Genomic DNA, 23,782 nt, shown 5'->3' with positions numbered 1-23,782 from the left:
CGGCATCCCCTTTCCTCGTAAAAACGTTCACCCCAAACAATAAGGAACATACGCCTTTTTCTTTTTCCTGAAATGATCTCCGTCCAATTGTTCTCTCCGATCGTAATAAGAGCGGAAGTGCTAACTGCATGTAAGTCACTTTTTTTGCTCAGTTAACTTGAGCTACGCTTCCATGGCTTGGGCGGCGCTGGTGGGGGTTATGTCATAAAAAGATATCCAAGTGGCTTTTGCTTTCATTGAGCGCCTGATTCCAGCATCCCTGCCGGGCCCTTCACGGGGGCCGCCATGCCCAGACAACGGCTAACATGAGCGGTGATGGCCATCCTGTACCCCCACCAGCGGAGAAACTCAAAATCTTAGTCATTCCTGGTACCACTGAACAAACCTGGAACTTATTCCTTTAGCTTTTCCGGAGGTCAGAGCCAAGAGCTACATTTAGAAACCAAAGGTCACAAAAAAGCAGATAAACGTCAAAGAGAACGGTCATCCATAGGACATCAATCTTCTGGCTTGCTCTTGCAAGAAAGCAGATTTCCTTTTGTAGCACCAGCACCCTGGGCAGCACATTTGAGGGGGGTCATTAGACACCCTCTACCTTCATCGTGCGTCTTGCAGGGGAGTCAGTGTATGTGATAATCCCCTAATATGTGATGCCTGTCACTTCCTATTTATTAGCTTCTGGCCCTGGATATTTTCATAATTTCCGTGCAGCTTTGTGGCCCCAGAAGTGGAGACGTCCTGGGATTCGTAATCTCAGGACAGCCTTACCTATGACCCCGTGGACTCACAGGAGACCAGGGCACCAAAAAGCAATTCTCTCCAGAGGATCCGCGGTCTACACAGTGGGAATCCTCTGCCCTTAGACCTTCACAAGATATGGGAAAAGGCAACAGGGCCCTCATAGCAACGTAGATCTCAGGGAATTGCCAAGAGAATTCGTTTCAAGTTTAGCGGGATTCTCCCACAATAAAGTAATAATGCCCTCGATTATGTTAAATACTTCAATAACAAGATCCTTAAATTACAGTGCCTTAAAATTTTTAAAGTGCTTTTGTAAATATTACTTCATTTTGCTAATATTTGTGTAACTCAATGTGGAAGTAGAATAGGGAAGTAACTGTAGCCCTTTCTTCTTCGGTCTTCAATAAAATGCCCACGTCAGGCACATTTTCCCTTTGCTGAGGGCTTAGAAAAGTCAGCATTTCGTTTTCTGACGTATTCTCTGTCGTTTAAATACAATCTAAGTGGCTTCTTACGGCCCTGCCTTCCATTCTGAATCCTCCCACCTCCTCTACTCGCCCCCCCCCCCAATGCTGCTCCCACATTCTTCCTGTTCCTCCCTGGGGTAAAGCCCATTCCCACCTCAGGGACTTGGCACTTGCTGTTTGTCCCGTCTGCCTGGAACGCTAATGTCTTCACGGGGCTGTCTCCCTCTTGTTTTTCAGATCCCAGCTTAAATGTCACCTCTCAGAAACGCCTTCTCCGACATCTCGAATCACGATTTCCGCTTCTACACATTTCTTAATTCACTTCCTAAATAGATCTTTCTTACGTATTTAACAGGGGTCCCCTGCATTGGAATGTAAGCTCTGAGAAATACTACAAGTTCAGGGTAGATGTCTCCGTATGTTTAAACATATCTACGATTAGTTTCAAATGATCGATGTGTCAAATTTTTCTTTCATTCAGTAGAAAGTCTTTAATTTGGTTAGGGTAACTGACGTTTTTACCGTGTAAATGAGTTTTCTTCATCCCATTTGGATTTCAAAGCCACTGATGGAATCCTCTCCTTTGGAGTGAGCCTAATGAAATTAACCAACTTTGAAGACATGTTGTTGACTTAGAACCGTTATTGTTGGAAAGAAAGAGAATATTAATAAAAGGTCAAGCCACCACATCTTGTGTCCCTAACAGGATTATTTTACAGCCCATTATTTCACTGTTAGTATTAAAGCGGTTCGCTCACTGGGTTTGCACTCGGCTTTGAACTGAGGTTTGCAGAGGCCCCACCAAATCCCTGCTAACTGCAGCTTCAGAGAGGAGCAGCTAAGAATCACCGGCTCCCAGCGCTAGGGCATTGAACAGCCGGGGCCGGCCAGCGACAATCGTGCACCCTGGGGACTGGCCCAGGGCCAAAGGAAAGGAAGTTTAAATGAGAAGGGCAGATCTGAATTCAATACAGAAAGCAAATTCTTACCGGAAGGGAGAGGCCTACTAAGTGACTTAAAGAAGGAGCAAAATCTCTGGAGCGGGTACGAGTAGGATAAACCCTTGATGATCCTGCAGAGGTGAAAATGCTACGCGCCTCCACCCCCAAGTTTCCGGCCCAATCTCGGCAGTGTTTTCTTCCTTCTCCCCCACCCCTCTGCATCAGCTTGGAAACCAAGACTCCCACTTTTGGAGGAGCAGAGGCGCCTCGGAGGTTGCTCCTGACAACCTGTCCCCTTCGTCATCTTCACTAAACGTTACCTTAATTAAGCCACAACTGCACGGTGCTCTGTTCCGTGCTGTACAAGAAGCTGGAAAGGGCAGGTTCCCGGGGGCCGGGCGCTCACGGTCTAAAGGCACTGGACAGGTGTGGCACATGCAGGGTCGGCTCGGATCCCTTCCTTCCGCTTCTCATCCTCCTAGAAGACCCAGCTCGCCCTTTTTAACTAGAAGGAGCAGGGCAACCAGAAGGCCCCCCTGTTCACAGCGGGTCCTCCTGGCCTCCCAAGCCCTGCTGGCTGCTCTTGTCCCTTCCTGCTCTTTGTACGGACTGCCGTGAGGGCAGGTTAGAAGTCAGATGGCATCGAAGGGACTGCATTTTCTCCCCTGGTCTTGCAGTCTGCAGTAGACAGGGAAACTTGGGAGGCTAGAGAGTGGGACAGGCCCTTTCCAAGTTGAGCACAGACTTGGTGCATCTGGTGTCGCTGCAGCAAGAACTTCGCTGAGAGTACTCTGCCCAGATTTTAGCCAAGCTGTGCTTCTACGGATCAGAAAAGTTCTATGCTTCCATGGCCCGTTCTGAAGCCCGCAGGGGCCAGGTTCTATGACGTGACGTCCTTCCCGGCTCCTAGATGCTGATTCTGTTTGTGCTTGAGAACTTCTTATCCTCGGGTTGCCTCCGTGGGTCATTTTTTCTGGGGCCAAGCATCTGCTTAGGCCCTAATTATTTTATTTTATTTTATTTTATTTTATTTTATTTTATTATTTTTTTTAACGTTTTTATTTATTTTTGAGACAGAGAGAGACAGAGCATGAATGGGGGAGGGGCAGAGAGAGAAGGAGACACAGAATCGGAAGCAGGCTCCAGGCTCTGAGCCATCAGCCCAGAGCCCGATGCGGGGCTCGAACTCACGGACCGCGAGATCGTGACCTGAGCCGAAGTTGGATGCTTAACCGACTGAGCCACCCAGGCGCCCCTTAGGCCCTAATTTAACGCAGCTGTAGCCATAGCTACGAGGATTTCATTTTCAGCGTGTTAACGGCTGGAATGAATGTTCTAGGTGTGCCCAAGATACATACGCCTTACACTGGTGAGAGTTCATTTCCACGAGCAAGAACATCGGGCACACAGGTTCAGGTAGCTCGAGGATAAGCAGAAGGAAAGTAGGAGGTATTTATATTCAATATGTTCCCTAAAACTCTGAAAGTAATTCAATGGCAGTATTAAGGAAAATTTAAAGTTATACACAAAACCGCCAATCTAACAAATCTTCTTGGCAACCACACGCATACTTAATTTTTCCATGTGTTTTGAATGTAAGGGCTAACTGTTGTTTTGCTGTTTTCATGTGATGGTGCATCAGAAGCATTTCCCCGTATCTCTAGGCAGTCTTCATAAACATTACCTGCATTTTTCTAGAGTAGAAGAGTCTCTAAACTTAAAACCGTCTATTAGCTGAAGGACTGGAAATAAAAAATCCCTTGTAATTCAAAAACTTCTAGGCAATAGGGAAAAAGAATGTCGGAAATCTGTGCAAGCTGGGATATGGCAGAAGAAAATGGAAGAAAGGATGTATTAGAAGCTCTTACCCAAAAGCATGAGCACGGGATGCTGTTAACTACCGTGAGGACCTCTGGAAAATGAATCACTTTCCCTTTGCCTTAGTTTCCTCAACGAGACACAGAAGGTAGGATCGGGTGAACTTTAAAATCCTTTCCTGCTCTGGGGCGCACGGGTGGCTCAGTTGGTTCAATGCCTGACTCTTGATTTCGGCTAAGGTCACGATCTCACTGTTCATGAGTTCAAGCCTCGCGTCAAGCTCTGTACTGACAGCTTGGAGCCTTGGGATTCTCTCTCCTCCCACCTCTCTCTGCCCCTCCCTTGCTCACACTTTTCCTCTCTCCAAATAAAAAAAATTTTTTTTTTAAATCTTCAAAATCCTTTCTTGCTCTAACATCTTATGTCCCTTCCTTAAGGTGACTTTATTCTGTGGGATACAAAGAACCATGGGTACTTTAACTTACTCCTTAAAGGAGTGGTACAGTGGACAATTACTGGGCCGTGTCCCTCGTGTCCCAGGTTTGAGAACTGACCTCTCCAACAGTCATGGCTTCAGTAGCAGGCAGCCATGTTTGTTCAGTGGGGCCTTGCCCCCTGGCCAGGGCTGACCGCCCCAGAAGTGGTGGCCATTTTTCAGCCGTGTGGACCAAAGATACAGAAGTTAGTGTGTTGAGAGAGGAGAGGGAGATGGAGAAATCAAAGTCAAGATGACCACCCAATCTATTCCTAAGATCAAGTTTGAGATATCCTGTATCCATAACCGTTCTACCAAAACAGTCATGTCCCTTATTCCACTGGTATATCTCGCATAGCAAAGAGCACTCATAGTTAAACAGCCTTCATTAAATGTCCCCTGCATTACTACACATCTGTATCCCTTGGTAATTTGGAAAGAAAGAAACAAAGCAGTATATTAGCTCTATCTACAGAAGAGGAACTGAGGCTTTGAGCTCGTAAAAACACAAATCACATAGAAATCCTCATTCTCTGGCACCAACACTCTACTTGCTAACTATTTCTGATCCTATAGCTTCATTTCTGCTTTACAGTGTGGGAAACCACGAGAAGGAGCTAGAGATCTCCAAACTTCAGTGTTTTCAGAAAGGAACTCACTTTTGAAAGTACTTGGAGTTCTGGGCAAAAAAAGTCTCAAGGTTTTGAATTTTGACCCTTGGATCCTCTCAATTCAATGCTATGTGCTCTCAATGCTATGGTCTTGCATTTCCAAGGCCTAAGAAATGGGGTCTAGTCTTTTGGTGGTTTTCCCTTAACTCAGCCCTAATGAATGCCCTCTTATGCATGCAGAGATGTTAACGGAGATAGGCAACATGGAGGCTAGGAACTGAGTCCAGCCAAAATGTTTAAAACATTACAGAACTAAATATTAGATTAGGACTAATCTGGTAAATTCAGAATACTAAGAGGCAATAGGAACATTAGAATAGGATAGACAACTGAAAACATGAGCCTTTTTTTTGGGCTTTGCCTTAATCCACCTACCTATCTGAAGGTCTAATCTATCAGGTTTTTAACCATATGCCAGAGATATTTCCTTCACTCCTTGGGGGGAAAGAGACAAGAAGGAATTGGTTCCATATGAAACAAGGTGAGCTCTATTGCATTTCTAGATCAAAGCTTTGCAGCCCTTGGATGTGATAATCGTGTTTGTTCATTAGACCATCTTTACCACCACCACCACCACCAAAACTCCCAACCTCAAAACCAAGAAATTAAAAAGGGAAAGAAATGTATTCAACACATATCCAGCACTCAGGAATCTATGTACAATTGAGGTTTGATTTACAGACGAAGGAGGTGAGGGGAAGATTTAAAAACACCTGACACATCCAGTTATTAGACTTAAAGGCACAAACCTAACCTAATGTATGTTCTTAGGTTTGGGTGCATCAAAACTTTCCCAAGGTCTCCCATAAGTGGTAGCAAGCCGCTCTGTTAAAGAGCTCAAAATGGCCTTGCAACACACTGGGACAATAATCTCCAATTAAGTGTTCTCCAGTGGGCCTCTGCATGACAAACCATAATGGCTCCAATGAAGCCCTTAAAACCTACCATGTCAATGAGCTCCCCCAAGCACGAGAATTTAGAGCTATGGATTAGACCTCTTCACCCTCCTCCTCCCCTCAAAATATCTTAAAGACCCTTTGCTCCCAGGGGAAGAGTCATTCTAGCCAGTGTCTGGTTAAGAGGTCTTTGTTAACTCACATTTAGAACATAGTTACAGGACGTCTAATGAAGGCTCCGCATTCAGCAGAGACCTCCCCTCACATTGCCATAAACCAGATTGAAGGGCAGAGCCACAGTGACCCCCCCCCCCCACCAAAATGAAGAAGCCTCCTAGGGGTCTCATTTCATTCATTTCCGGACTTGAAGAACTATGTGGTCTTGGAAATGACATCCGTTTTCTTAATGCTTTAAGTTTTATACCCACAAAGTATGGGTATGGCTCCTTATCTTCCAAGTTTGTTTAAGAAATACCTTTAAATAAAAGCAGAGGACGCGACCAAAGACAGTGTCTTGTTTTAGAGCGAAAATAACAAAACTGACAGATCCTATCCCCTTCAGTCAATAAAGCACTTCCTGCTGAATATCAGTCACTTTGAGAGACGTGTGCATTCTTTTGAATGACAAGGAAAAACTTGGGAGCCACTCTATTTTCTAAACTCTGTGGTCACAAAGTAATACAAAGCGTGCTATTGAAATGGCTGATCCCAAACTCTACACGTTGACAATGGTGACCATATACTTTTTGGAAAGGATTTATTTTTCCACTTATGTGGTGCTGGTGCCTGAATGTACCTCATTCTGAAATCACACACTGCTGATGGGGGCTGAGACTCTAATATACAGAGCTACAGACCAACAGCTTATTATGAAAAACGCATTCAAGCTAATTTATGTGCAAATGGGAAATACGATTATACGATTGTAAAGTATAGCGCCAGAAGAATTAAAGAAACTTTAGGGGCTTGGAAACGTTAATGACCCTTTTCAAGATCCTAAAACTACTAGAACAACTCTTTGACCTGGTCATAGGGTCCTACCTTCCTATTGGTCTCAACAGCTCAGTACATTCCCCACCTGTGGCTAAACAGGTTCCAGGGTACAGTACTGTCCTCAGCCTTGAGGACAAGTTTCTGGATGATGACTGTAGCAGCCCTGGAAACGATTATTTCCTAATAAAAGCTTCCTCCTTTCACCGCATTCATGCCAATAGGCTATGTTGAGATGGCAAGGTAAGGTACCTTCTTTGGCAAAAAATTTCCATCACTCTTTTAATATATATATTCTATAGTATAGTATAGTATAGTATAGTATAGTATAGTATAGTATATATATAAAACATACTATATATATGTACTAATACACTATATACATTTAATACATACCTATTAATATACCATATACATATATAGTAAGGAAATTCCTTTCGTTTCAGAATCATAAAAGCTCTTAAACTTGGGTTTTAAGATGGAAAAGCAACGAGATCTTTTATTAGAAAAGCGCTGTTGAGAGCAGCTTTATTTCCTGGTTCTACAAATACGTGCCTTCCCAGAGAGAGGGAAGTCGATGTGTATCGCAAAGTCTATTTAAAAAGGTGAGTGCAAGATTTCACGTATAGCATTCAGTAATAGGGGAAATGATGAACGCCTTTAATTTTTTATTTTCTGATTTGTAACTGGTTTGAAAACTTGGCAAGCGTGACCATAGGCCCTCAAGAAGAGGCAGTGGGCCCCAGAAGCACCCTTTTATACCTCCCTGCTCTGCAGGGATGCTGAGGTAGCTACCGTGTGGGCAGGGCAACACAAATATTGCACACATCACAAGTCGGACGCTCGAAGAGGTGTGAGGACTTTAAAGGCGATTTGCCTGTTAAAAAGTCGCATTGCTTGGGACTCACAGGACTCAGTCGTGTCCAACCAACACGGGGCTCTTCCAATTCTCTTGAATGGGATGAATGCACGTTTTTGCTTTTGTTTGCGAGAGGTAGAGAACAAGCAGGGGAGAGGAAGAGAAAGAGAAGAGGGAGACAGAAACACAAATATTGCACACATCACAAGTCGGACGCTCGAAGAGGTGTGAGGACTTTAAAGGCGATTTGCCTGTTAAAAAGTCGCATTGCTTGGGACTCACAGGACTCAGTCGTGTCCAACCAACACGGGGCTCTTCCAATTCTCTTGAATGGGATGAATGCACGTTTTTGCTTTTGTTTGCGAGAGGTAGAGAACAAGCAGGGGAGAGGAAGAGAAAGAGAAGAGGGAGACAGAATCCCAAGCAGGCTCCATGCCATCAGCACAGAGCCCAGTGCAGGGCCGAACTCACGAACTGTGAGATCACGATCTGAGCTGAAATCAAGGATCAGACGCTTAACCGACGGAGCCACCCAGGCGCCCCGAGTGCACGTTTTCTAAAGACGGTTGTATACTAGGACACTGAATGTACTCAACTCAACCTCTGCCCAGATCTAGAGATCTACATCTGGGCAATGGGTTTGACAAAATGTACAGGGCTTTTCTGCTTCAGTTCCCCTCACTCTTCAAACTTGAGGGTGTTACCCTGAGATTTCCCAGTATCACAGCCTCACCTTCGTGTCTCTGTTAGACATAAAGCGGCCAATTCTTCCAAGATACATGGGTTTAGTCACATCACTGGAGAAAAGCACTAGTTCTCCGAAGACAATAGTATCTCTGTGAGCAGGTGAAAAAAAAAGTCAGTCCGGAATTGACAGGCCACTGGCAGTTTGTCAGTTTCTGAAAACCAAGGTGATATAAAAATCTTTTAACCTAAATAGAACGAAGGGAGAATTTGGCTGTCAATTGGTGAGGGCGTGAACAGGTCCTTAACTACAAAGCCCTGTACGAAGAAAGTCAAGGTAATTACTAACCCACACTAAAATAGCAGAATCCCTAAAAAATTTGGAAATCTCTTCCTTTCCATTGCCGGCTTTCTACTTTAGGTATTACTGTACCTCAGGTCACTGAGCTGACGCAAAGATCAAATAATCCCTCGCGGGGTAATTTTGTAATTTTCGCAACCAGGAAAACGTCAAGGCTGTGCTTCCTTCTTTGCATTTTGGGTCTTAGCCACAGCTATTTACGGGACTGTATCCTTCTCCCTGTGCTAGTGCTGGGGCACACGGCCCCCTCTCCCAAATGTCCATTTCCTTCCAAGTTTGAAATCAGAGTACCACCCTTGACTCTTTCCTCTTCTTCATCCCCATAACCAATTGGTTATGAAGTTCTCTTCCATTAGAGGGCCTTTGAAATTCATACTCTTCTGTTACCACTACTCCGCCTGAATGCATGGCCACATCACCTCATTGCAGGAACACGGCTTTTCTCTAAATACAACCCTTTAAATGAGAACAGCCCATATCCGTTGCCCACCCAGCCTACAAACTAATCTTCCCTAAAATATCTCCAGCATCATGTCCCTTCTCAGCTTCGGAAACTTTTGAAGGCCTCCAAAAACTCAGCCATCTCTTGATACTTCCCAAATATCTGGTCTCCGTTTCTTGAACATTCTGTTTCAGCCCGAAAGTCTTAACACGTGGAACCTGGTTTATACAATCCTATTCTGACCTTCGTCAGAAATTTTACCTATTGGAAAGGACCTCTTCCCATACATCTGTCTCCATCTTAACTCTACCTGAACTCTATCTTTTCCCTAAAATACTACCTATATAACTTGAAATGAACCTACCATTTGAACTTGGAACTCACTAATGAAATGACCACCTGTCCTGGGTCGGTGAGGTACCACCGGCATTTTCTCAGAAGCCCATGAGTTTTATGAGAATTTAAAAATTTTATGCCTTTATTTCAGTGATAATCCAAGTAATTATTTTACCAGTTACAAAGACTAGATGTCTCTTTTGCACTGGCCCTTCAAAATTGAAAAGCATTTTTGCAGAATAATACTTCAGCTCCGAATTCACAACTGGTATCTATGAACCCTTACTATCAGAAGGGTTGAAGATTGTTCTTCTGCAAGAAATCTGTAAATGCATCTGACAGTCATGTATTGTCATGTGACCCATCTTCCCTAGTGTCGTCTTGAACTTGTATTTTAGATTCTTTATTAGAGTTTTACTTCTCAGGTTTTTTATGTCTTATCTTCACCAACAGATGGTAAACTCTCTGGGGACAGGAATGATGTCTAAGCCTACTCCCAATGCAGCAAACATAATCTTGCAAAGAGCAAGTGACTGGTCAAAATTGGTTGCTCTCGTTTTGACTATGAGGGCTTGATCTGATCCACATTGGATGGCGGTGGGTAGAGGGAGACAATAAAGACTGAGTTTCACCCAACTGAAAATTATGCAAAGGTAGCACTAAAATTGTTCCAATGTCCCTTATTATCCCTAAGGTGGCATTATGTGAAGGCCTTCCCCGTAATGTCACAGAGCTGCACGAAATAATGCTTTGCATCCAACAAAGGTTTTTATTATTCTTTTCTTCCAACACCTGCACCTGTTTATTAGTACTAGGCAGTGAAACTGAAACATATCTTTCTCATAACTGGTAAGAGGTACTAGAATAAAAAAGGGTGTTGAATCCAATCTATTCTTAATGTTTCTGGCAATTCCTTAATCTATGTTAATTTCATGCTTTCATAGACAGAATTGTAGAAGTAGAATTCTAGAAGCTTCATCTCCCGGATGAACGGAGTGGTCCTGTGTGTCGTCCTAGACTTCATTAGTAGCAAAATGAAGAGGGAGATGTCAAGGAGATGGGATTAGAAGGAACAGGGAAACTCAAAATGGGATTTTCCCACCTGAGAACAGGGAGAAGCCTGGAAAATTGCTTGGTCACTATCCACACACAGTGCTTATTTGATGACCTCAAGTCTCTCCTCGTGCAAGCAAGGAGAGTTGATTTATATGGCTTTGCAAAGTTTACTTTAATGCATTAGTTAAGAACTCGGGCAGCAAGTGACAGCAGAAGCGGCACAAATGAAGCCATGGATTAATTTACTAGAGGAAAGAATATTCTTTTTTTTTTTTTTTTTTTAATGTTTACTTATTTATTTCTGAGAGCGAGAGAGAGAGTGAGGGAGAGAGAATCCCAAGCAGGCCCCACACTTTCAACATAGAGCCCAGCATGGGGCTCAATCTCACAAACCATGAGATCATGACTCAAGAGTTGGACACTCAACCGACTGAGCCACCCAGGCGCCCCAATAGAAGAGAGAATATTCTTTAACCGATGCCTTTCCCATTGTTGTTCATTAGAGACAGAAATGGGAGCGGCCAAGGAGGACTCCTATGGCACCAGGCTGCTGACGGGAGGCGAGCTAATCCTGCGGGTCAGTGGGTATCATTCCTTTCTTCAGCACAAAAAGAGACCTGTGGAGTTTCATGGACAGCCAAAAAAATCATGATGGGAAATCATACGGATTTTACAAACCAGTGACAGAGAAATAGGTGGATAAATACAGACACGGTTAGCCCTGTAAAAGATCATTCCAGAGAATGTGTTGGAATTATGGAGGAAAGTAGGAAGGGAGTTGTAGGGACAGATGATGATCTTCTTACGAGACAACATGCCTTTATGCCTCATGTCTCAACTAAAAAAAAAAAAAAAAAAAAAAAAAAGTGGGGCTGCCTGGGTAGTTCAGTCGGTTGAGCATCCCCACTCTTGATTTCGCTCAGGTCATGATCCCAGGGGGGTGGGATCGAGCCCCACGTCACGTTCTGCGCCGAGCCTGGGGACCGCTTATGATTTTCTCTCTGTCTCTCTGTCCCCTCCCCTGCTCCTGTGCTCTATCTCTCTCTAGAATAAAAACAATTCTTTTTTAAGTTATTTAAAAAGAGGGGACAGGGAAGGAAGCTTTGGGAGATGGCGAATACAGCTAGGGCAAAGTAAGGAGCGTTTCTTCATCCGTGAACCATTCTTTGTTTAGGTGCTACTGCATGTTCAGCATGAAAGTTAATTAACACACAGCCCGCTGCTGCCTGGAACGCCTTACATAATTACACCTGGAGTCTAATTAGGTAACTCTCCACCGGCCCTTGTCTGAATCACCCACGCTACAAATCTCTCGAAGTGTGGCTAGCATTCATTTAGTAAGGCTTGCGACATGCCTGTGAAATCGAAAAGTTGTCACTTCCAACACGTTAGACACACTAACAGCCTAAGCGAGTTTCCCCATGTGCTTTTCTTGCAGAAACTGAAACCTTGAGACCAGCAGCATCTCCCTGGATTCCTCTGGATTTCCTTCCGGCGCGGTCCACAGATGCCGGAAGAGCATGCCAGGCAGAGTTACATTTTGGGGATGACAGGGTCAGGCAATGACCCACTGAGGTATCCATGCCATGATTTATCGAGTTTTAATAGGGTGAAATATTGTTAATATTGACGGGATTGTAGGAATTTGGATTTTTCTGGGACTTTCCAAGCTTTCTATAGTAATACAATCTTCATGCTAATACCAACCTCAGGAAGAGAAGGAAAACTGGTAAAAGACTCCTCCACAAAATAACCCCATCCTTACTTTTCTCACACTAGTGACTACCAAGTAATATACACAGTGTATATTAGTTCAGAATTTTATCCCAGAACTTGAAACATTAGGTACAATGAAGTATGGATCTACAACAAAAGCTTTCACTTATGCAATCCTATGGAATAAATGTATAAGCTATGCTGTAAATTCCCCCCAAGAAGGCAACTCCGTCAAATGGGGTATAGGTTTTAGAGGCATGTGACACAGGGCTGCAGTCAACCACGTTTAATAATCTGTTATGTTTATTTTTTCTCTGGCCACTATTTACAAGTGACACCATAAATCGATCACCTTTGAGGCTGGTCATGGGGCTTGGCACACCTTTGTTTACCGGTAAAAATGACAAAGGGAACACCATGTCCCCAAGTCTGTTGATCACCTGGGGAGGGGGTTCACAAGAGGACTCCACCCCATGTTATTCTGAAAACCGGAGGGCGGGGAGAGTAAGAAACGGAACTTCACTGGTCGCAAGGCCTGGGACCACACTTACCACCAGCTACCCAACCGGTGGCCCCAGCCAAAGGGATCAGAAACAGGGCTGCCATTGCCAAGTTCACACCCTGCCTGCAGCGACTGTCAACTAATGATAGATTAGACAAATCTGATTGCTCTATCAAAACATTCATCTCGAATCTTGATTAGTAAGCCTATTGAATTATGATTAATTCACAAGGGTGCTGCTGACAGATAAGATACTTTATCTGACAATGTGTGCTGGTTGGTTTGCCTGAAGCCAAACCAAAAAAAAAAAAAAAAAAAGGGGGGGGGGGAAACACCACCAAAGCAAAACACAAACTCCCGAAGAAGTTGCTAGTAAAATAAACAGTATCAAGCACAAGACTTTGTGGAGGAGAATGAGGCCGCACACACCTTCTAATTTAATAAAGAGTCTGTGCGAACCCGGCCGTGACACAAAAAACAAGAGGGATTTAGGGAGAGAAATACACTGAGGACAGTACACTGGAAACAAGCGCATGCCAGGCCACCCTCTTGCCTTTTCCACAAGGAGTGTGGGAGAGAGGGTGACTCAGGATTGCTTCAGGAGGCGTCATCTTCAGTTTTGGCGACATCCCAGCCTCTCGGGCCAGAGGCGGAGTGGAACCTGCGTGTCTTCTCCCAGCGTTACCATCCAATTACTTTCCTGTCTCTGGGAGGACGACATCTACACACAGAAATAGTCAGCCAACCTAGGGGCGCCCGGGTGGCTCAGTTGTTTAAGCGTCAGACTTCGGCTCAGGTCACGATCCTGGTGGGTTCGTGGGTTCAAGCCCCGCACATCAGACTCTAGCGACAGCTCAGAGCCTGGAGCCTGCTTCGGATTCTGTGTCTCCCTTTCTCTCTTCCCCTCCCCTGCTCCACTCTGTCTCTCTCATTCTCTCAAAAATAAATAAATATCTTTAAAAATATGAAAAAAATAGAAATAGTCAGCTGACCTAAACTCATGGGATTTGCCAAAGGTAGGTTTTTTTTTTAATTTTTATTTAAAAAAAATTTCTTTTAGGGGCACCTAGGTGGCGCAGTCGGTTAAGCGTCCGACTTCAGCCAGGTCACGATCTCGCGGTCCGTGAGTTCGAGCCCTGCGTCGGGCTCTGGGCTGATGGCTCAGAGCCTGGAGCCTGCTTCCGATTCTGTGTCTCCCTCTCTCTCTGCCCCTCCCCCATTCATGCTCTGTCTCTCTCTGTCCCAAAAATAAATAAACGTTGAAAAAAAAATTAAAAAAAAAAAAAAATTTCTTTTAGCGTTTTGTTTTCTTACAAAGCAGAAGGAAAATGAGAGTTTTAGAACAATTTTTCTAAAACATAAATTCTTCTTTTTCTTTTAGCTTTGTCTGAAGCAAAGACACATTCAATCTGGCCTACGTTAGAGTTTGAGTTTAGTACTTAATAACTAAGTGACTCACGAAGCTGAAACAGTGTCACTGATTCCCTTATCGAGCCAGCTTACCAGCCCTGAACCTAAACATATCAATCATTCACAGCTTTGCCAATCCCCCCAAATTCAGCTGTGGTGGCTCTTGGGGGTGTGGGGGTCACAGGAAGAGGATGTGAAGGGCTCAAAATCTCATGCAATTTTAGAGAGCATCATTATCTTTTCCCGACCTTATGATTTTACCAAAAGCCTAATGTCCTGTAATCGTGTTTCTCTTTAGCTAGTATTAACCTTTCGGTGACTTCTCTCTTCCCTCTCTCTGTCTCTCTCTCTCTCTCGCTCATAACTATCCTCTGTTAATCAATTGTGCACTGCAGATGGGGTCAAGGAAACCTACTTCCTCCTTTGATAGCCTCCAATGTTTCTACTCTTGGGGATAAAAGTGCTTTAAATGGAGTTATATTCTAGGAAAATCAATATATGATTACTGCAAAGATTTGTATTGATTGTCCTGTTGCATTGCAAAAAGGCTAAAGAAAAATGGTGTGGTACATTTCCCTTCAATTCCTGTTTCACAGAGTTTGTTGTGAATGTTTTGGGCAAGAAGAAAATGTTGGAACTTTATTTAATGACCTAAAGTTTTCATCATTCAATCCACTCACTTCTCTCCCTACCCTAGAAAATGCTTCATTATTACTCTCCTGGCTTCTTGTTGGTAATACCGGGACTGGCAGGGGAGTTCACGGAGCTGAAGACTGTCCATTTTGGCAAGGGTCTGAGCCACAAACTACTGGTTGCCTTCCTGACACCCATGCTCCTCTTCTCCCTCCCTTAGAGAATCCTGACCTTGTTGGGAGTAGCAATGTACCTGGCTAAAAAACAGTCCTGTTTCCTTTATCAACAGGGGTGACTAGGTGATCACGTTTCAGCTGATGGAACGGAGGTGGCGACTGCTGGGTAGGGCTTCTGAGAAAGTTCCTTAAAAGGGGGATGGGGTGACTCAAGGGTCAGGCACATTTGGCTTCCCTCCCTTTCTTCCTTTTCCTTACCAGTAACGTACATGACATATTAGGAGCTGCCATGGTTCTCTTGTGATCATGAAGGAGACCTGAAGACAGAAGCCATGCCAGAAGGACAGAGTGGAAAGAAACACGGAAGGAGCCATGAACACTGCTGATGTGGTACGGCTGCCATGATGGTCCTACGCTTTGTGGATTTCTTTCACGTGAAGCAGATATAAATCCCTCTGTTGTTCAGGCCTGTGATATTTGCAGCCAAATGTGAGACATTTCTCCCACAAAATGCCTTTGGATGTGAGCCTTCCGTGTCCATACCAAGTAATAAAAAATCTGTTAGTTATCTCCAGGGCTAAAGTCATGGACAATGGCCACTGAGCGGTCCAAATACTTCCTGGTGTTTGTAAGCCATTTAGTTGTCTTCCTAATCACTACTGCTGAGGGATTACTAGAGCAATACAGTCTTTTAAGAAATTCAGTGTACCTTTGTCATTTTTAGTGGCCCAGCCTCCATTTCCCCTTCTTCGAGCAATAGGACTCCAATCTTGCTTTAGGAAATTTCTTCCTCCAGTAGTGTGCAGTCTTTTGTTTTTTCTTTTTTTAATAATATTTTTAGGTTTATTTATTTCTTTGGAGGCGGGGCTTGAGTAGGGGAGGGCTAGGGAGAGAGGGAATGAGAATCCCAAGCAGCCTCCACACTCAGCGCAGAGCCCGATGTGGGCTCTGTCACACGAACCATGATCTCATCATGATCTCATCATGACCCGAGCCGAAATTAAGAGTTAGACCCTTCACTGCCCGAGCCGCCCAGGAGCCCCCAGGAGTGTGCGGTGTTAGTGGGACTATCATCAAGGTCCTGTGGCCTCCCCTAGCTGGGCGGCAGGCACAAGATCCAGGCTGGGCCCTGTCAGACCTTGATTATTGAGTGGAGTAGAGCTTACTCCTTCCAACAGCAGGACCCCGATGAGTGTCTGTGTTTTCTTCCTGCCTGGATGCTTGGGGCTGCCGCCTGTCCTGCTGAGCACTCTTCGTGGTACTGTAAATAACCCTGTATCCTTCTCAAAAGAGAACCTCCCACCCTCTTGCTTTTTTTTTTGTTCTCCTTAAATTAGCCATCATTTCTTTCTGTTGCTCGCAACCACAGAATTCTAATACAGAAGTCCTCATCAGAAGGGAACGCGAGGCATCCACATTCTTTTGGTTTAAAAGAAGGTCTGGAGAAACTAATAATCTCCAGCCTCTACTGTGGGCAGCGAATGCTGCCTGACCGGGGGCTCGGGGGGGGGGCTCGGGGGTCACCCAGGGCTCGCCGCTCTGACTCTCTGCTTCGGAAGGTGCCGTTCTCATCTCAGTGAGATGTAGCAGATGCATTTTATCAACATCATCTCGTGGAATAATAAAATTAGTTACAGTTTTTCTTTGAAAATTTATAAATTTGAAGTCAATTTTCCAGAATTAAGGAATCCAGGAGACCAGTTCTTTGTCTTACTTAAAAAACCAACAAATAAGTGCCATTATTTAATGCAGAGGCCAGTTCCTTAAAGTGGGGGTGGGGGGGGGGGCTTGGGTTCTCACGGAATGCAAGAATCACAGGATCAGCACCCCAGAACCCTGGGGCTTCAAGGCCCATTTAGATTGTTCTGGAATCAGAGCCATTTATTATTCGTTATTACAAATTAAGAGAAGGAGCTTCCAGAAGCCTCTCCTTTACAGACAGCATGTTCACTCCTGCAGAGTTCTTCCTCGTGGCTCGTTGCCTAAGCAATGTTAAAGTGCTCACTCAATACAGACGGAGGTTGCTTATGGAGTCTACTGACCACTAAGCTTCAATGGACTACTACAGCATTGCCTTTAAAGATTGCAGCCTACATAGAAGGTGATATTCAATAAGGAGAAAAATTAGATTTTGGTAAGAATAATAACAGCCAATGTTTTCTGAGCGCTCCTATGGGGCAGACACCGTCCCCCAAATTTTACATACGCGCAGTACTGTAATACTCGTTCACGATCCATGAGTTCAGCTCCATTTATTGTGACCTTCATTCAGATGGGGAATAACGAGGGTTCAGACGAGGCAGAGGGGTTAAGTAACTTGCTCAACATCCTTTAGTTTATAAATGAAAGAACCAGGATAAATCTCAGTGTCGCCGTGACAAAGTTATGTAGTCCTCCAACATTGCCGGAGGCAATATAAACTACTATAAAGTAGTCCGGGAACCTATTTCAGTAATGTGATAAGGCAAAAAGCCACACAAATGTTTACATCGCTTGCTTAATAATTACACTTTTAATAATATTTTCCGGAGAAATAATCTAAATGAAAAAAAAAAAAAACAGCGAAAGAAATTTTTATTGCACAAGTATCTGTAATAGTGAAACCGAGTGGAAGTAACCCAACAATTTGAATAATGGGGAATGCTTAGGAAAAACACAGTATAGAAACTTAATGAATTACTGTCACTAAAATGCACAATTATTAAATTATGAAACACAGGCAACACTTTGGTATTAAACAAAAGAAAGCGGAATATAAAATGCTATGTACGTGTAGTCAACAATTAAAACTAAATTCGACAACGTGTGCATATGGCCCATGGCTGGAAATTGACTTTCAAAATGAAAGTCGTTGCGTTAGGAGAGTAGGGCTCAAGAAAGAAAGACAAATGGCCAGAAGTTTCCACTGTCCCCGGATGCTTCTGGATCTTGACTGGGAAAGCCTATCATCTTTCCCTTTACTGTAGATTAACTAGAAAGCTACGAAGGAGGGGAAGCTTAGGAACTTGCAAGGCTCTTTATCCAGTCAAGGTAAATGAAGTTCGGCTGGTCAGGAGATAAATAAGATTAGTTATGGGCTCTAGGTCATCCACTCATGGAGGTCAGCGAGTGTGAGATTATTATCCTTGGTAGAAGAGCAGGAAAATAGCATTAAGGAATAAATTAATGAAAAAGGTAGAAGATTATTTGAACTAAAGCCCTAATCAGTTTAGAGATTTCACTCAACTGCTCTACTGGCCATCAGTCAAGCTCACAAAACAAATATGCTTGTTCTCTTAAGTAATTCCAGGAGATCTCCCTTTCTTGCTTCAAAGACATCCAATCTAAGGAAAGTCATGAATAAAGTTACTCCAGTTTGCTGTTACACCTCATACAAAACCCGGTGAAGCATTAAGGGGCATGCTACTAAAATCGTAAAGCAGACTATTTATACTGGATGCATAATTGCTAGTCCTGTATGGCCTCTGATTCCAAATAGAACATCATTCCATATCCATTCAGAAACACTGAATTCACCAACATGCAAACTGCATATTTTATTAAATAAACACAAAGTAGGAGATAATGACATACATTTGTTTTCATTACAAGTAGTAATGCAATATTTCTCCAAGGCTTACTGCATTAGCATTTCTTGCCACGTTTCAAATGCCTTTGAACTTTCTGAAAAGCTACATCTGTTAGCTCCCGTGTATACAGCAGAAAGTTACCAAGTGAATTAAGTTTTAATATAAATTGCTTTGTTCACTATTAAGATTGATGTTGGACACACTGTACTGTAAGTTGCAAACTGCAATTACAATTCGTTGCAATTATCTTTGGTTGTTAATAGCACAAGATAGCATGTCACTTTCTACCAAGTGTATAATTTATCATTTGTGTTTTTTTTTTTTTTTTCTGTGAACTCTTGTGGTATTCCAAACGTATAATCTTGTTGTATTTATTTCCCAGTGGTCCAACAAAATGCACAGCAAGTGCTGACTAGAACAAACTAAAAAGCACTGCTATTGACAAGCCATCACTTGAGCGGTAATGAACATTCTGCCTCCACTTTCACCTCAACAAACCGGCAGCTTTAATTTATGATAAAGCAAAGGAGAGGCAACCTCCAGGTTTATTATACCCTCAGTGCTGTTTCAAATAAAGTAATTAGAAGGTCAAGAGACAGGTCTGGAAAGCCAAATATAAATGCAACCCTTCTGTACCGACATTTAGAAGAAAAAAAAAAAAAAAAGACTAGTGTGTTCAAAGAGCATTTTATCCATCTTTCTTCTCCAGAGCAGGGTGAGTCAATTTTTTTTTTAATACTACCGTAACCAATCAGAAACAGTGGCAGCTCCCCTCCTTCTCTCTCTAATTTGCTCCATATGGACGATGAACGGCACACCTAAAAGATGTTGTCTTTCGGAGAACATGACTGGCTAGTCCAAAAACAACTGCTTTGAATTGTAAACTCGGGACAGGTGATTAGGGATTTTATTTTCTTTTTTAATCAAGAGATGACTTAACATGGGAAGTGATGGAAAGGTTCTGGAGACACCCTAGCGGCGTTAACGGTAGTCGCAAATAGATAAGTCTTAAAATCGTATTTTAGAACATTTTGCTTAAAACAAATGTCTTGAAAAAAACACCAGAGGAAAAGGACTTGACTCGCAGAAAAATGACCCTTTCAATACACTTTGTTTTCAGTGATGAAAGAAACAATTATAAGAAATAGTATGCTGTTTCTAGGGAACTGTCTGTAACATCATACTTCATTTTAAAGGTTCCTCATTTTGCTTACACTGTAGTCTGTGTTTACTTTCCTCTCTCTACTTTGCTTCTCTTCCACAACGACGCCAAGCTACAGATGCTCCTAAGGGCCATGAAACCCAACGGATCTTGACTTCCGATCTCGTCCACGGTCAGAGGAGTAAGGTAGAAAATTTTCAGCATAACGTTAACTCTTACAAGCCAGTTGCTTTCGAACATTTTGATCCAAGGATTACTCGAGTGGGAAATAACGTCCCAGGAATCCAAGTTCATTTGTCCCCATTAGCCTACTGTTTCAAATCCTTCTCCAGGGCCCTAGATAAAAGGCAGGCGGTAGGGAGGAGGAAAGAGAACGGAAGGGAGAGAGGAAAGGAATCACAGGAGGTAAGGGGAAGAAGGAGACAAACCCGGAACTCAACCAGCTTCTGCACGGGTAGCGGTGATATGTATCACGGGTGCTATGTCTGAAAAACAGTTTTAAAAAGACGAGGCTTCCAAAATGATACGAGTCATCCGTCGTGCCCTACCGAGGACAACTAAGCTACTGAAGGCTATTTATTGTATTCACCATGACCCACCTTCTGGGAGGCTGTGGAGTATATGCTCCAAAAGCCTTTCTGAAACGGCATTTTTTTGTGTGTAATTTTTGCTTCGAGTAATTTTTATCACTGTCTGTTCAAGTAGTCGGTATAATTACACTTGATTATGTAAGTGGTAGAAATGTATGTAATCTCATAATTAGAACATGTAATTATGTTGTAAAAATTCTTACAAACTGTAAAACAAAAAGTATACAAGTACAGTAGGTGGGGTTTTTTTTTTTTTGCTTTTTGTGTTTGTCTCCACCCAGAATAACAACAGAAGCCATGACTCCATCATGGTGAGGCAGGAAATGGGTGTTTTTGGGGGCTTTCATCTACTTGGCTGAAGGAATGGGCAGGTTTTTTTAAAAAAAAATTTTTTTAATGTTTTATTTGTTTTTGAGACAGAGAGAGACAGAGCGTGAGCAGGGGAGGGGCAGAGAGAGAGGGAGACACAGAATCAAAAGCAGGCTCTAGGCTCTGAGCCATCAGCACAGAGCCCGACGCGGGGCTTGAACCCACAAACCGCGAGATCATGACCCAAGCCAAAGTCAGACACTCAACCAACTGAGTCACCCAGGTGCCCCAGGAATGGGCAGGTCTGATCCAAGATCACCTTGATATCTCTGGTGCCAAAAGATACCTGCAAGTCAGGCATTAATAAAAAGATGGTAACTGTACCCTATGACTCAACTTAAGAACTGCAAAATAGTACTGAACTTGTGAGGCATGGAGTAACTAGGCTGGTTTCTTCAACCCAGGGACGTGTTTTCTTACCTTGCTGCCTTTTTTTTTTTTTTTTTTTTTAATAAAACGTAATACTAATAATTTGTACAGTTAGTGGCAAAATGAGTGTAGAGATAAACTAGATTATTTTCAAAAAGACTCTTTGAGGAGGCAATTTCAGCCATTTCTCCAACTACATGAAACAAGAGTATTTGATTGAAAGGAATTCCTTGATCCCCACCCTCCCCTCTCCTGGCCTTTTGCTGGAGGGGCTAATGAGCAGTGAAACGTTCAAAATGCTGGGCTGTGCGGTGGAATAAGACTTCCTGAGCCTGAGTAATTCAGACTGCAACCGAGGCTTGTTTCATCAGGCTGTAAACCCTGGGTCTCAGTAGAAGCCCTCACAGTGTCAGTAGGGGATGTTAAATCTCTACCAAACAGGAATTCTCTAACTGAAAAGCCAGTGCTAAGTCTCTCCCTAGGAGACCTATATGCCAAAAGTTTATAAAAATAGAGGAGGTCCCGATTTCCATCTTTGGGGAGCTGCACCAAGGCAGGTTTTTAGGAAAACATAAAGGAAACACGAAGCATGATCACAGTACATGAGGACCTTACACGGAGGCCAAAGCCCAGGACTTACCGTATATTTTGCGCATATCTGTTAAACGTGTGAACGACATACAGAATTTTAACTGGTTCTAAGAGTGTGCCAGAGAATGAAGAAAAAAAAAAAATCAGGGAGACACTACTGGTTCTCTCCCCAACAACCATTCCCTTCTTCTTCGTTGCTAACAGAACCCCTGTTTTATTCACGCATTCAACACTCCGAGAAAATGGACGCCACCGCCAGCTCAAGAGAAAATCTTGGTTAATAAAGCCAATAATGCTGTTTCCATTTCCCTTGGCAATCTTCAGTTCAGCAGCGAATGTCTGACCCAGATCTGGGCAATGAGACCGGAAAGAAGGTCAACTGAGAGTTTCTAGGAAGGATTTCCTCACTCTTGAGAAGGAGGCACTGGAAGAGTTGATCTCTTTCCATCTTGGTTGCTTCTACATCTGGATGTGATGCCTGGGGCAGCTGCAGCCATTTGAAACATGAAGGAAGCCAGCACGAGGGTAAAGGTTACAATGGTGAGCTTAAAAGAGAGGAATCTAGGTCATCAGTGACATCATTGGGCCTCTGATCATATCACACCTACAGCTGTCCTACTTCTGAACTTCCTGTAACATGAGATAATAGTTGCCCCTGTTTAAGCCAATCTGAGTCAGAGCACCATATATGGAGGGGTACAATTTATATTTTTAGGTTAGCTACAAGCATGCCAACACATCTGAATTCAAATCTCATTCACTAAAATGAAGCTGGTACGTGTATAAAATTACTGGTGGGCTTTTTGAAATTGGTACAATCCTTTTGGGTTGCAATTTGTCCATTTCTATCGGGAGTTTTAAAGAAGCTTATCAGTTTTGATCCAGTATTTCACTTTGGGCAATGTACCGCAGGGAAATAATCTAAAACCTGGATAAATATACACTCCATATTTGATGGAGTACTATTCATACATGGAAAATGGTTACTGAAATTGTTAGCAAAGTGAAAAAATTATTATGACAACTGAAAAAGAGAATACAGTTGACTCTTGGACAGAAATGGGTTTGAACTGCACGGGTCTGCTTATACGCGGTTCATTTTTTGGTAAATGCAGTACTATACTGTTAAGTCTGTTCTGTATGATTTCTTAATATTTTCTTTTCTAGAGCTTACCTTATTGTAAGAATACAGTATACAATAAATGTTAACATACAAAAATATGTGTTAATCGACTATTTATGTTACTGGTAATACTTCCCTTCAACAGGAGGCTATCAGTTAAGTTTTGGGGGGAGTCAGGAGTTATATGGGGATTTTTGTGCAGAAGATCAGCGTTCCTGACCCTGCATGGTTCAAGGGTCAACTTAGTAATAACACCAAAAGACCAACAACAACAAAACTCAACATAGGAGTACATTTAAGAGATCGCAGTAAAATCTACCAAAAGATAGTTATGGAGGTTGGTGTCATGGTGGGGGGTTAGGGGTGAGTTCTTTCTTTCCTAGTTTTGCTTTTCCAAACTTCCTAAATAGGAAAAAAAAAAAAAATATATATATATATATGTATATATATATATACATATATATATATATATATATACATTTGAAATTTCCACACTACATTATTCAGCTGCTTAGTACAATTTATGGGCAGTGCCGATTGAAAATGTCTAGAGAGGGAGATCAGGATAGCCTGGGGAAAAGACTTGAGGCAGACGTAGAAAGCTCATTAGCACCAGGATTTCTTCACAACTGGTTGGATTTTCTTTCAAATTCTGACTCTTCCTTTCGATCTTTCTTCTCTCTGTGTGTGTCCCTCTCTCCTTCCCTCCCCTTCTCCCTTCCTGCCTGCCTTCCTTCCTTTCTTTTCAAGATGATTACTCCATGATTTGGGTAAGGTGAACAAGAAGAGGTAACAAGTTTGGGATGGGGAGCTAACACACCATCCCTGAAAGCAG

At 43.0% G+C, this 23,782-nt stretch overlaps 1 protein-coding gene across 4 annotated transcripts in view; it reads right to left on the bottom strand.

The window, feature by feature from the left end:
• Positions 1–23,782, bottom strand: part of FTO (FTO alpha-ketoglutarate dependent dioxygenase) — a 393,904-nt gene that overhangs the window by 56,987 nt on the left and 313,135 nt on the right. Inside the window, exon 9 of one of the 4 annotated variants that reach the window (XM_045442779.1) lies at positions 21,862–22,311. The exons of 2 other annotated variants lie outside the window; for them this stretch is intronic. In XM_045442779.1, the coding sequence (XP_045298735.1) occupies positions 22,284–22,311 (28 nt within the window). In that variant the 3' untranslated portion in view covers positions 21,862–22,283. Of the gene's footprint in view, positions 1–21,861; positions 22,312–22,341; positions 22,370–23,782 lie in introns of those variants that run through there. One more of the 4 variants, XM_045442780.1, reaches the window with a different exon arrangement.

Source organism: Leopardus geoffroyi, chromosome E2 (assembly GCF_018350155.1).
Source record: "Leopardus geoffroyi isolate Oge1 chromosome E2, O.geoffroyi_Oge1_pat1.0, whole genome shotgun sequence".
Classification (NCBI taxonomy): Eukaryota; Metazoa; Chordata; class Mammalia; order Carnivora; family Felidae; genus Leopardus; species Leopardus geoffroyi.
The sequence above is the reverse complement of the archived record's forward strand: the minus strand, read 5'-3'. Positions and strand labels throughout refer to the sequence as shown.